The sequence below is a fragment of the Malania oleifera genome, chromosome 10 (assembly GCF_029873635.1).
Source record: "Malania oleifera isolate guangnan ecotype guangnan chromosome 10, ASM2987363v1, whole genome shotgun sequence".
In the NCBI taxonomy this organism is placed as follows: domain Eukaryota; kingdom Viridiplantae; phylum Streptophyta; class Magnoliopsida; order Santalales; family Ximeniaceae; genus Malania; species Malania oleifera.
The window spans coordinates 798,704-813,942 of NC_080426.1; the positions used below are offsets into that span (position 1 = coordinate 798,704).

Genomic DNA, 15,239 nt, shown 5'->3' on the forward strand with positions numbered 1-15,239 from the left:
GGAAAAAAAAAAATCAAAACTAAGTCAAAAGAGCCAACGAATCGCAATGAATTAGCCGGTACAAGATTTCAACCAGAGCAAGCCAGTCCGGTTACCACCCAGGAACCAATTTTGATCTAAACAGGGATTGAATGGGCCGACCCAGTCAAAACTGGACCAACCCTGTCTGAATCAGGTTCCCAGACGAGTTGGCCGTCTACAAAAGAAAAAAAAATTGCAGTTCTGTTGGAACCACAACTACAACCTGGTACATCATGGATGAGGAAAGACTGAGCTATCACAACACCAACCACCACTTTCGTCTATATCAAGGAAGAGGAGAGAGTGACCTGCCAATAACCAACTTTAGTAATAATATATCACCACCATCTGTCTGTGTATGCTGTCACCAATATATAAAGGTAGTTTATATAAATGCATACCAACCTTAGTAATTTTTTAGTTGAATCAAAAATTTTTCTCTTACCTTTCAATATTTGGTCTGACTACTAATAATAATAAGTTTCAAAATTATTTGGTCTGACTATGAATAATAATAAGTTTCAAAGTTATTTCTAAAAAAAAAAAAAGTACAAATGTTCTTAGATTGTTTCTAGAAATTATTTACTTGTAATTGACTAAAGGTGATAGTCGCCAACATCTTTAATATTATTTCATATTAGAAAAATATCATCATTGTAATTTATGTGCATGTCATACAAGCATCACTGGCTTGACCCACCAATCTATCCAGTCCAACTGACCCGGTGGCTTCATCAGGTTGGTCACCGGCCCAGGTTTCAAAACCATGGCCAGAACCTCTAAAATCTACAATCAAGAAAGCCTCCAAGGAATAAGGACACGCCCAACACTCTACCGACAAACCAAGTAGTAGTATGATTCCATTACTACTATTACACATAACACTTACATCTAGAGATAGATCCAAAATGGTCTTTGAACCTACGACGGATCATTGGTATTAACTCTATTAAGACGGCAATCAACAAAAAAGCCTTTAGCTTTGAAGGAACTTTAGCTCTCCGCAGCCTATTGGCATGGTGAAAGGAATGAAAAGACCTGTTTAGAGAGTAAAGAATGATTTACAAGAGAAAAGACCAGAATTATCTGAATGCCATATCCTAATATCTCCACAATGAAAACAATGAAACACCTCACAAGCGAAGAAAGTTCCCCCAATGCCCTATCAATGAGATTACGATGAAACTGAAAACCCCAAGAGACCCTTAGTTATCCATGACAAGAAAAGAAGATACAGGTGCATCAAGATGCAAACGAAGACGAAAAATGGAAGGAGAAGCAATAGAAAAGAAAACATCCCCGGCCTCTGTAGATGTCAAATATATGTTTGATATAAAAATCTTTTAAAAATCTACAGATCATTTGGCAACCAAACCCCTCTTTCCCTATGCCGAATAAAAAAAGGGAAGTTCTATTTGATGCTTTCTTACATCAGATTTTTCTACTGATCATTCCTAGATGCAAGGTCAGAATTCTAGAAATAAATAATTACTAAGCTTGTAATCATCAATAAGCTGATAACTAGCTTGACTGTGCCGTGGATGCTAATGATTCTAATAGCTATGATGTAATCATTTTTTATATTGTTCTGTTATGTGCATGATTCTAAGGGGATACCTGGTGAATACATTATTTGTTTCCCACAATTAGTCGTTACTAAAGTATCAAATATATTCCCTGAATTCTAACCGTGTTGCATACTAATGGCATAGAATTGGTAAATAAAGAAGCATGAGAATCAGAAACTTGAATACTGACCTTTTACAGAAAGGGAAGGAACACTGTTTTTGCTGGGGGAACCATCGTTCGATAAGGAGTTAGTCATCTCTGGCACAATTGGTGTAGATGATGACAACTTCAATGCAAGTATATCATCCTTACTTTTGTGAGTACAGTGCGAAGTACAAGAAGTTTTACAACAGCTCCTTCTTTCAACTATATTCGAGTCACCATTTTTGTCCACTGAACTCAAAAAATATGTTTTATTTAATGACATGGGGTATTCTCGTGTTAGGCTGTTCAATGATAGAGTATTTGGAGGTCCATCTTTACGAGAAAGAGAAATAGTATTCATTCCCGAATCATTTGTATTTTCTGTATACTTGTCACTAAAATCATTGGATCGGGTATGAAATTGGCTTTTCTGTTTGCTTCCAGCACGAGCATTTTCTCTTTCTTCAGATTTTACGAGGGCCTTAATTATGGAATGAACCTGCTTGCTATTTCTCACATGGTTTATAATTCCAGGGTTCAATTCATTGAGGAGCCCACTTGGCGCAGCGATCTTTGTAAACTTGTCAATCTGTTCTCTCTTTGCCTGCTCCATCTTCTTTTTATACTCATCATTTTTACTTTTCCTCCCACGCTGCTTTGGCACCGGTATGCCACCATGAGAAGATGAGAGAAATCCATTTTGCTTCATCTCTTTCCAAACTCGCAGTGGATCATTATCCTCAAATGACCCAGTAGAACTCCCACACTCAGAAACATCACTTGATTTCAAATGATCATGATTTTTGTATGGATTGAACTGGCCCTGATTTACCAAACTCGAAACATCTTCTGCGTTGAGATCCAAGCCAGTGCCCCTTGATGCTGCAATACCAACATCACAATCCATTGTGTGCTCTCTAACTGAAGATAATCTGTTGCCATCCGTCAAAATGGGCAGGGGGTCAACACACGCCGAATTTCTAGTGGTGCAAATTTTCGAATTGAAATCAGAAGATCCAGGAACACGGTCAACCAGGCGGTGTAATGTGAGCCTTGCCGTCGTTTCTGCTTGAACAGCATTTGAATTTGTAGTGACAGGCCCTTCTATAACTTGGGACCTTTCAATTTCACAAGAATGAGACTGTTCAATAGCTTCTTTGTCTTTCATAAAATTTGGTTTATGCGTATCAATTCCTGTGGCGTATAATCGCAAGAATGAGCAAATAAATAATAAATTTACAAGAACTACGAATAGACTTCAAAATCCACGCAAATGTACGGCCCAAAAATGATGGTTTCCCCTGTAGTTTTGGTACCATCGAATGCCTCGCACATTGCACAAGTGGACGGTACCAAACACCGGCTCTATTGGTTAAGGAAAGGGATAACAATTGAACTTCCAAGTTCAAAACTGAAAAACATATCTATATCTACCCAAACACAATGATCGGAAATGGTTGAACAATGTCTACATAACAGCGAGGAGTTGAAACAAGTAAAGATCTAAAAGAACATCACCAACCTTCGGCATGCAGCACGGATTCAAGGGCTCGCATTTTGACCCGCTTGCGATCGATTTCGCGTTTTAGCCCAAATTCTAAGCCACCCCGTTTCTCCTTCTCCCCCGTCACCTAACATAATTCATCGAAGAAAAGAAAAATAAAGGAACGACGAGCAAAAGAACAAAAAATAACTCAAGAACACACTATAGAAAAACAGGGTATGTATGTAGCCAAACCCTCGAATCCGGTCTGGTGCTCGGAAACGACCGATCCGACGCAGTCCCATGCGCGCATTCATCCTCCTCCACCATTTCCTCTTTCCAAAGTCCAAACCCAACCCAGCCCTTATTCAAAAAGCAAATGACTTTTCAGCTTGGGGCCGTCCTAGGGAAAAACCCAGATGAAGAAAGTGGTTGATTCTAGATTGCAGGGAAATTAGATGCGATCTCTGAGGAGGAGGAGGAGGAGGAGGAGGAGTTAGGGTTTTTGAATGCGGAAGAAAAAGTGGTAGAAATTTTGAAATGGGGAGGAGCGGGGCGTCACTGGGAAAGCGTTTTCCTGCTGAGAAAGAATCGAATCCATCAATTCATCCATCCGCATCCGCACGCACGTCAACATTAATTTTTTTTTTTTATATATATATTTATAAATTTAGTGACTTTCTTCCATTAAACAACGTTGTTCGGTTTTTTTCAAATTCAAATAAGGCAGTGGCAAGCGTTTGCCGCGCGGCTGGCGCGTGGATCGAACCACGCCTCGCCCCCTTAAGGCGTCATTTAATGCCGCGATTGTTTTACATAAATGATTGAAATTTATTCACTTTAATTTTGAAATCATATTTAACTTTTTCTTCTTCTTTTTCTTTACCATTTTATCTTATTTTTCAGTCACAATATTTACAAAATTCAAATATATTAAACTATAGCAACGAAATAATCAAAATTTTAAATTTAATAAAATAATTTTTAATTTCTTCTTTGTTCACTAAAAATTAATAAAATCGTGGCTCTAAACGCACATAGTGTTTATCCACAACTAGCCTCTAATGATGAATGTTTTTTAAAAGCAAAGGTTTGATTGCAAATTTAGATGTAATTTTTTAGGCATTTACTATGATTTTTTTTTTTATAAATTTGGTAACTAGTTCAATCAAATAAATAATTTGTGTAATGTCGAATCTACTTAGAGTCGATTGATGGCAAGTGTTTTGAAATTCGTTTTTCTCATTTTCTTTGTGTCTATTGAATATTAAGCTCAATAGGAGAGGTGCAAGTACTTAACAAGGACAAATGTCTTCTCTTTGTTATTAAAACCCAATGCTCATGTGTTATATATTTTTATTTTAGCCAAGCAATGTTAATGCATATTTTATTATGTGAAAAATATTTTTTAATATAAAATGGTAATATAAAGAAAATGAATCCGACAATAGCCCCATTACTATGCTTGAAATATTCTCTTAATATAGAGACCCTGTGACACCTCGACCCATTAAAACCCGGGTCCGGCGCCTTATACCTAATAAAATCTCTGATAATCCATAATCCATAATATATGCAGCGGAAATATAATCATAATCTCCATATAACATAATACCAGAGTTTACTAATTCTAACTACCAACCATAATAAATTAATCATCCACCAGTATTCAAATATATACATGTCTCCAAAACATTATCCACTAATACCAGTATGTTTCACAACCATCCATATCTTATAAAACTTAAAACATAAATTATAAAACATAAAATATACATATCAAAATTAACATAAAAATATACCTTTTTTTCTTATATCTTCTAAAAAATGTTATAAAATCTCGAGCTCTCAAAGCTCGATCCTAAGAAATTCTGAAAAAGATGAATTCATATTCGGGTGAGACACATCTCAGTAAGGGAAGAAACAATATATTAAACTCAACGTGTGGCCAACATGAGATAGATAGATATCATTTTTATTTCATTTGTAAATCATCATATAACATTGAAATCGTTTTCTGAACCTAAACAATCACATGCAAATATTTAACCCACGAGATTACCTAAGGATAGGGGTGATTACCCGCTCATACAAGTAGCACCCATCTGCTCTGATACTTAGGTAACTCTAAGGTCACAATTAAAACATATAAGAGCACTCACCTTACTCAGTAAGCCCTAAAATGGTAGATTAATCTCGTACTCATACAGTTCAATAATAGTTTACCGACAAAGGCCCTAAGGATAGGGAATCCTACCTGCCCATACAAGTAGGTTCCCTCTACCCTAGTGTGTTATGCAGCTACTGCCACATTTGAAGCTATTAGTGCACTCGCTTAACTCAACTAGCTCTTAGGCGAAGAGTATACCTCGCCCAATCGTAACATATTCTACGTACATACATACTTTTATTATCATAATACATCATTCTGTTATGTCATTATACATTCATGCACATTCATTTTTGTTCATAACTTAACTTTACATTTCGTTTCACTTTAAGTGACTCTTTCCCATTTACATCATTTACCCTTGTCATTTCATTTCATTGCATAACATTTCATTTCATTACTTCATATTACAGTTGGTCTTTAGCCATCATCAGTTAGTCTACGTGAAAACGTGTTAGATCTGCTAACACAGCTCCTTTTAGCTGTCATCAGTTAGTCTACACAGAAGTGTGCTAAATCTGCTAACATGGCTGTCTTTCAGCTGTCTTACATTTATATAATTGCATTTAACATACACAGGCAATATTGCCCATATCATATTTTATTTTCATTGCTTTACTTACTTAACCTGCATCTCATACATTAAACATATATTTGCATAGAATCTCGTGCCACACAATTTAACAATAAAATTCATACACTGCCTGTAAAATAAGTCAACCAATATTTAATGTTTATATACTGAAAATACCTTTCATTTCTTACTTAATTATCCTGAAAATATTTCTCATTTTCATCAGTTCATTTTCGTATATACATATCTAATAAATAGCCCTAAACTCGAAAAAAATATAATTTACACAGTTGGCATTTTACCCATACTGAAACATATACACGTACATATAGCACAATTTATTTTTCCATTAAATTCATAAAAATTCTGATTTAATAAATATTTTTCCCCTTACTTGGTTTCTTGAACTATGCCAACAGAGACTCCGAAAAATACCTGCGGCACTCACCCGGACCCTGAATCAAAAATTCATAGCTCCAATAAATTATTCATGAATAAAATATTATTTAAATATTTCATAGGGTTATAATTCATAAATAAATAAATATACTCTTAAATTTAGCAAAATTATCAAAATTTTCAAATCCCACTCTCGCTTTTAAGTAGGGCCTAAAAAATACCAATTGAAAAATTACCTACGTCAAAATGACGACAACGACGATTAGGACCCTGTGGTGGTGCATGATCGTCGATTCAACAACAAATTTAACTAGAAATTGAGAAATTAGGGAAAAATTACTTTTCCTCAGGAGTAGTGCCTAAGTCGTTCCTATGACAAATCTGCTCCAGTATAAATGTCGGTAGTCGAGTTAGGAACCCAACGGCACCTTTCATTTTCCGATCGATTGAGTATTCGTCAAGAAATGAGGGGAGAAAGAGAAAGGTAGAGACAAGGACAAACGTGGCGTGAGTGTCTGTAATTCTTCTTCTTCTTCTTCTCTTCTTCTTCTTCCTCTTTCAATTTACTTTAACTTTTACTTTATATATATATAACTTATACTTTAATTTATATATATATATATATATATATATATATATATATATCTTTATTCCATTTTTTTTACTATTTATTTATTTAATAACATTTAATTAATTTATTAATTAATTAATAATTTTTTTTTCATACTATTTATTTTTATTTGTTTACTTAATACATTAATTTAATAGTGTTTAACCAATTAATTAATTAATAATTGTAATTAATTATTTTTTTAAAAAAAAATTTCGGGTTATTACAGACCCTATTTTCCTTTTCAAAATATATGAGAGATGTTAACACTTTGCAAGTTTAAAATCAATTGCATCCAAGGATTGCAAAACTTGAGAGCAAGATTATCAACCTCAATATCCAAAAAAAACAAAGAAATAAATATTTTTTTCTCATCGACTATATTTGGCTAACTAGGATATTGATTCTTTATCAATATATTAAAAATATGATTTTATATATATATATGTCACTCACACACATTTTACTTTCATTTTTTTTTAATGTCTTTTAACATGTTTAGACTTAAGTTGCTCAATCCCCTTTCTACTAGCTAGCCAACTAACCAATATTATTGTACAGTTGTATTGGGCCAAACAAAACTAGACCTACCCATAAAAACACTTACACTTATCCTACATTTGGGTGCATGAATTCCAAGTATGAATTTGGATTTATTTGAGTTTGGTCAAAATGTAATATAAGATTGTATTAAATTTCTTCTAAATGTACACAATTTTTAATGCAAGGCTTAAAATTCATACTTCCAAATACTACATTGACTCTATGTTTGGAGAAGTCTTAAATTTGGAATTGTATTCGATTTGCATAAGATGTAGTATAAAATTGTATTCAAATTTATTCAAATCCACCCAAATCAAAATCCAAAGTCCGAAATTAATCTTTCAAATACTACCTAAAAAGGAAAAAAAAAAAAAAAGAGCAAATAAGAAAAAAAAAAAACTATTTTTACCATTCAAGATAAGATGGAATAAAATAAAATATAGTAAAAAATTTAAGAATGAAAGCACTAGTTATTTTGTATAAGTTCCTTGGTAGTTTATTCAACATGTAATAACAAAGGATTAGAAATTCTTATAACAGTTAATAAGCTTTTAAATGACTATCATAAAATATGGTTATATGATATTATTATCTTATTTGAATTGATATTTCGTATTTGAACCATCATAAATGGTTGTTTTATTAATCCACACGAGTCAATGAGAGAGAAGGAATGCTACCAGTGATCACAACCTAAAAATTTCATAATGAATGTCTTAAGTTTCAATTTTGAGAAAAGATATGAAAAAGTATAAGATGGGGAAAATATTAATTTTTAACGGACTAAAAAAATAATGTTAGCCACCACAAGTCACAATAAACCTTTTATTTTTTTTATTTTTTTTTAGGAAGTGGAGAGTGGCATAGATAAGAAGATTTTTCTGAGAGGACAATCTAAATACGTTGTCATTTTCATGAAAGGTGAGAATTTAATTAATTACATTATTGACTGTTTAAGCTAAGAATAATTAACAATTTGACTTATTTTTGTTGTGTTAAATTATTGCTTAGTATTAACGTCTCTTTAATAAATTGATAAGACTAGTCATTAATTTTGAAACGCATTTTAAAATTTTCTATTAGATTTTAATAAGAATTTTATAATATCTTGTATGTTTATTTTTCATATTTAGTTTGTACAATAATTCATGAGTGCTGCAAAATTTTGAAAAAAAAAAATGCAGCGTAGTAAAATTTGATTTGATTTAATTATTTATTATGATTTTTTTTTTTTTCATTTGCATAATCTAATGATCAAAAGGAAACAACAAACCGACCCGAACAAACAACTCTAGTTATTATTATTTTTAGTTTGTTTCTTTTTGCTAACTAAATGACGAAACTATCAAATTTAACAAAAAAAATTTCCCCTAATTCGGCACTAAAAAATTGATACAAATTCTAACAAAGACGTAATATTAAAAAAGAAAATACAAATTGAATCCTTTCACAGAGCACAAAATTCATTGTAACAACCAACAATTGCTGAGCAGGGATTGAGCCGTCTCCTTGAAGCTCCGAACCCTAGCCACACAAAAATGAGTGCACGACGCCGGGGTCGGCGACCTCACGCTGCTAGTCTCCAGCACGTAACACGCCGGTCCGCAGTCCAACCCTCTCCCCTGAATCACTACCCCCCACGCCTTCTTATTCTTCTCTCGTTCTTCACCCAGTTCTTCCACAAGCATAATCCCCTGCGGCGATTCCCTCTCCCCCGTCTTCCATTTCTTCGAGAGCGCACACCAATCCTCCGCGACCGCCTTCTCCGTCCTCACCCTAATCTCGCCGTCGTCGTTCTTGTTCTCGACCACGTGCACGAACAGAGGCGCTTCACGTAAGTTCCTCACGATCTCCGCCGCCGATTCTCTCATCCACTCGTCCAGCTTCTCCGAATTAACGACGCCGGGGGATTCCTCGTCACGACCGGTCGCTTCGGATCCGGCGGCGATCGATCTTCGTATGGGGGCGGAGACAGTGGGGAAAGAGGATCGGGCGATGATAGGGCGACGGTGGGCGGGATCTTTGGGATTCAAGCGGAGACGGAAGGATGGAATGGAAACCGCCGGAGACGGAGAAGAGAATGGAGACGGAGGGGGTTTCCATGCTCCGCAACCGCAACGAATGCCCAAAGACGCCATCTATGGAGAGATGGCAAAACTCTCAAGCTCCAAAAATATTGTGAAAATAAACCAGTCAATAGATATGATTAAAAGGGAATTTCTGGCTTTTCTGGTGATGAATAGGTGACGGTGGAGAATGGGAACTGAACGGAGCTTTCCTCTGATTTATGGATGAACGCGGGGAATTCGGATTGGAAAATTTGATTTTGTTTTTGTGTTTTTTGAAAAAAGAAGATAAGGAGAGGGGAGGAGCCGTGGATGGATGGATGGATTGAAAGAAAGGGGGAGATGGACTGATTTTGAACCGTCGATTGTTGGAGGCCGGCCAAATATGGTGTAAATCTCTCCTCTGAATTCCAAATAGTTTTCAATATGTATTTTTGAAGGCCGGAAGTGAGTTAAATTTATTCACCAATTATTTGAATTTTATTTTTTTTTTAATTTGATTTGATTATATTCGATTTTAAATTAAATTTGAACGCATTTTAACAAGTGCGTGATCAAAAATAATACTTATCAAGTTTCGAGTTTAATTTTTTTTTTTTTTTATTTCTTACATTATATATGTTGTATAATACATATCTTATAAATAAATATTTAATATTATATGTATATTATATATTTAATATTAATTTATAATCGAGATACTTATTTTTATTACTGGGTGACATATGATAATTTTTAAATATAGTTTAGATTAAAAATATTAAAATTTGTTAATTAATAATTAATATTAATTAAACTTAATAAACGTTGAATATTTTTATTAAAAAATAGTAGAAGATTATTATTTTTAATTAACAATGATTTGTTATAAATGTATATTTATAACATATGGCTATCATATTAATTTAAGATAAAAATAGTATGATTAATTAAATTAAAAAATTTTAGTTTATCTATTGTTAATTTAAATTACTAGATGATTCTTCTTCATTCCAAAATTTAAGTATATTTAATTAATGACTAACTTGTCATACTATATACTAAAATAATATATAATTAATTTTCGATATAATATTTTTATAATTAAAACTTAATTGATACTTATACTAATTTTTAAGTAAAATTTAAATATTTACTATTCATTAAAATAATACAATACTATTTTTAATTAATAATAATCTTATTATTAATGTATATTTATAACATATAATTATCACATTAATTATGTTGGTGGCATGTGAAAACTTGAAGAATATAAAGACCCAGAATGTTTATTTTTCTTGTAATTTATATTCTTTTAAATACGGGTATGTAATAGTAAAGTATGAAAGGTTTGTAATAATTAATGCATATCATGCATGTAGGAAACTATAAGCTCAAGATCATTGACACTGGATTTTTGGGTTTAGGTAAAAAGACCTTAGAAAGACCCTAGGTCCTTGCACTTACACTTAAATTAGTCCACATTATCCCATATACTATCAAGGGAAACTTTGGATTTGAAATAGGACTTAAGATATAAAAAGAATAGGATCTCGGGCGACCAAACCTTGGTGTTCAAAACACCTCGATCAACCGAATCGTTGAATAATTAGCGCATTGACCTGATTTCGGGTGACCGAACCAAAAAGACTTCACCGTCTTCGGTCAACCGAACATTAAACCTGACCTTGTTCAACAACTCGGGCGCTCGAATGTTTACGTTCAAATCATCCTCAGGCAACCGAACTTGAGACCAGGCGACCGAACCTCGAACAGATTGGAAAATCACCTTGGTCAGCAAGTCGAACCCTCATTTAGGCACCCGAACATTGAAAAATTACTTTTGGTGATGTGTTTGTTCGAGCGACCGAACTTATGGTTCGGTCGACCGAAACTCTTGGGTTGACCTAATTTTTACCGACATTAACTAAGATTAAACGGGATTAATTTTTAAAACTCAATTAAAACAATTTTAATAATTTTCTTGGTGTCCCCAACGGTTATAATTTTGGTCATCTCTATAAATATGAGTTCATTTGCAAAGATTAAAAGAGATTAGTGATTTGATTAGTTGAAAATTCTCTGAATTTTTGAGAGATCATTTTACTTATTTAAGCCAAAAATACTCTTCCATTTATCATTTCTTTGAAAAATAATCTTGTGTGAGAGTATCCTATATCATCCTACATTGTTCTTACTTGCTCAAACTTTCATGGTTTAGTTGTTTGATTGATTTTTGATTGAGAGTTTAGTATAAGGTTTTCTCCCTCATTTAATCAATAAATCCATTGTGTGTGAAACTTGTGAGTTTTAGCATTCGTATTGCAAGACTCCTAAGCTTGTATTGTGATTTGTGAAGTAAAACATTTTTACAAGCTTTTACTATAAATATCTCTTGAGCTAGAATTTTGAGAAAAATCATTTTGAGATATTTCGATTACAATATTTAGAAATCTTTAAAACTCTACTTGTGATTGAGATATTGTCACTCCCCGAACCTGCAAATGGGTCTCGGGGTGTGATTTAGTAACCTAACTTGTCCCTGTGTTATACAAACATTCATGATGCTACACAAAATGAGGGTCCGACCTCGTAGGGTTCACGTATACCCTATACACAAACATATACTCATGATCAACGCAGCGAAATAATACAACTTATTACACTCAACATACCATATTAGAGTTTATACAATACCAGAGTCTCAGTTTGACATAATACAAAGCATAAGCCCTGGGTATCTACATAACCCAAAATGACACCCCGACTATCATTCAGTACTCACACAAGTACTTATACCACGCTAACCAACAACCACGCTCCCAAAATGCTAGAACGCTAGTTTCGGCTACTCGAGTGACCTGAAACACATTTGTATAATAGGAGTGAGACACTTCTCAATAAGGACGAAACAGGTTATATTAGTGTGTGGGCACATGAGTGTTATTTTAACAGTAAAACATAATACTTCACAATTCCAGTATTTTCACAACACAGATCCAATATAATTCACAAAATACATCGGTCTAGTGTCGTCACACCCTTTGGCCTAAGTCGGCCGCTTTACATGGCGCCCCCGGTAACCTGATATAGCATAAACCTCCACAGCATTCGACCGGTGCAAATATGGTGTCTCACACCCTTCGGTGACCAACCGGTATCATAAGTGGTATTTCACACTCTCAACCTCAAGTCGGATATCTTAGCTTACGGTAGTTAACCGACTTGGCCGCCTACGATATTATTCCGACTCGGTTCAATATCTCAGCCTACGGTAGCAAACCGACTCGGCCTAAGCATCTAACCTACGGTATTATTCCAACTCGACATTTTCACAAAACCTTGAACAATTTGGAACTCATGTTCCTATATCTCTCTTCAACATTTCATAAGTGAACTCATTTCAATATACAAGCTCATGCCACACTTATTTGGGTAAATAATTAATCACATCACATTTGTTTCGAGAATACAATTTAACATAAATAAAGGTACGGTCATCTCTATACTATAATTTATTGAAATAAACTGTTTTCCAACTGAAACTGAGATGATCCTCGAAACCCCAATTTTTTCCAAATACTGTAACCCAAAAATCCCGTCATTTTGTCTAGTAGATTTTCCTAAATAAGTAGCCAAAACATTTGTATCATTAGAAACCACAGTTTTATCGAAACTTATTTCACAAATAACTAATATAAACAAAATCACCTTACCTTTTCCCGATAATCAAAACACGAACTAAACGGCTCCAAAACAGCGAACTAAGTTCCCAAAACCTAAAAACCACAGAACAATACTTCTTTACAATCCTATCTACTACAGATCTACCGAACAAAAAACGGATTTAGACCCTTACCTCGATTTTGGGATAGAACCTAAAAGTCTTCAAAACCTAGATCTGATCCGCTATAAACGTAGAGATTCTCCTCTTGATCCACATAGTAACCTCCAATCGTCAAAATAGGCGACGAACGGTGAAAGATCGTAGAGAGAGAGAGAGAGAGAACTCGCCGGCTCTAGAGAGAGAAAGAGAGAGTTTGAGGTTTCTTAGCAATGAAGCAATGAAAAATGATATTTATAGACCCTTTGACCCGGTCAAATTCGTCGACAAGATGGCGCCTTCGTCGACGAACCATCTTAAGCATTTCGTTGACGAACCTCTACCTTTGGCGACGAACCCCATTCTAATATTTTACAACTCGCTCGGTTTCTCTTCGTCGATGAGACTCTAAATTTTGGCAACGAATAGTATAAGGGCCTTCGTCGACGAGAATAATGGCTTCGTTGATGAAGCATGCTAAATTTACCTATTTACCCTTCACTTGTTTATTTAATCTGGATTTCTTAGGTCGGGTTCTTACAGATATATTCATATATTGTTTCAAATATAGTTTGAGAATACACTTTTGCTCTTGATTGACTATTAACATTAGATTGAGTGTTATCACACATATTGCATTGAACTTATAGTTCATATCTGTTTGAGGTGCGTTGATTAGTGCTTGTGCGTATTGGTACAAATCTGCTTGTATAATAAGAAACTTTATTTGTACGCAAAATTTGAGTTAATTGATTGTATTCCAGGCATGGGCCTAAAGAGGGAGATTTGCCCTGTGAAAAGTCCCGGATTGACTTTAACCCAGTTAGGAAAATTAGGTGCACCATCCTAATAAGGTGTTGTAATCGGTGCTACTCCACCTGTTAAGTGAGCCATAGTAGAAATCCTCTTACTTGTGAGCTCAAGGAGGGGATGTAAGCACAATTGGCCGAACTCCGATAATATTTCTCGTGCCTGCTTTTAATTTCCGCATTTTAAATTTAAGCACTTGAATGTTTATGTTTTAATATTGTGAATGATTGGGATAAACTGAGTCTGCTACACTTACTTTGATTATCTATTTAGTTATATTTTTGTTTGGTTATTGGAATTTGCATAGACAGACCCTAGATTGTGTATATACTGTTGTTAGATTAGTTGAACCTAGGCATAAATTTTTAAATACCCAATTCATCCCCTCTTGAAAATACACTAATTCCAACAATTATGTTAATTGTTATCTTTGATTAATATTTAAATATTTTTAGTAAGTAAAATTAATATAATAATTTTATGTAATTAACAATAATATTATTCTTAATGTATATTTATAACATATGATTATCAATATTAAATTAACAGATGATCAATTATTCTTCTTCGTTTCAAAATTTAATTATAATTTATTAATGATTAATATGTTGTAATACATAATAAAATAATGGACAAAAGACACTCTCCTCCCCTGATGTTTGACAAAAAGATAGAGACATCTCCTAAGATTTTAAAAATATTACATCCCTCCTCTAAAGTTTCAAAAATATCATAAATCTCTTTTGAAATTTGTCAAAAACATAGAAACTTATCCTAAAAAAATTGCCTTTTTACAAAATACAAAGGGAGATTATTATCTTTTTGTCAAACCTCAAGTGAGGTCAGTGTCTTTTACCCTAAAGTAATATATAATTATCTTCTAATATACTTTTTAAATTAAAAAATAAGAAAAAAAATTTCTTATATTTACAAAACTGTCTTGTCAATGAATAATACTATTTATAAGTGACAAAAAAAGTTATTTTTACTTATTCTCAAAATTCACTTAAGTTAAGCACTTTTCTGATAAGTTTTTTTTTTCATG

At 33.6% G+C, this 15,239-nt stretch overlaps 2 protein-coding genes across 3 annotated transcripts in view; both read right to left on the reverse strand.

The window, feature by feature from the left end:
- LOC131165506 (uncharacterized) overlaps nt 1-3,846 on the reverse strand; it is a 28,449-nt gene extending 24,603 nt beyond the window's left edge. For both annotated transcript variants that reach the window (XM_058123384.1, XM_058123383.1), the window contains exons 1-3: nt 3,473-3,846; nt 3,257-3,365; nt 1,780-2,928 (exon numbers count right to left, since the gene is read on the reverse strand). In XM_058123384.1, coding sequence (XP_057979367.1) covers nt 1,780-2,928; nt 3,257-3,365; nt 3,473-3,547 — 1,333 coding nt within the window. In that variant the 5' untranslated portion in view covers nt 3,548-3,846. The remainder of the gene's footprint in view (nt 1-1,779; nt 2,929-3,256; nt 3,366-3,472) is intronic.
- A 4,943-nt stretch (nt 3,847-8,789) lies between these two features.
- On the reverse strand, nt 8,790-10,103 carry LOC131165507 (uncharacterized). Its single transcript, XM_058123385.1, has one exon. The coding sequence runs from the start codon at nt 9,649-9,651 to the stop codon at nt 8,977-8,979; it is 675 nt and encodes a 224-aa protein (XP_057979368.1). The 5' UTR covers nt 9,652-10,103; the 3' UTR covers nt 8,790-8,976.
- Between the last annotated feature and the right edge of the window lie 5,136 nt (nt 10,104-15,239).

Excerpts from the sequence above, each read along its gene's own strand:
- LOC131165507 (XM_058123385.1), bottom strand. The coding sequence starts at position 9,651 with ATGGCGTCTTTGGGCATTCGTTGCGGTTGCGGAGCATGGAAACCCCCT.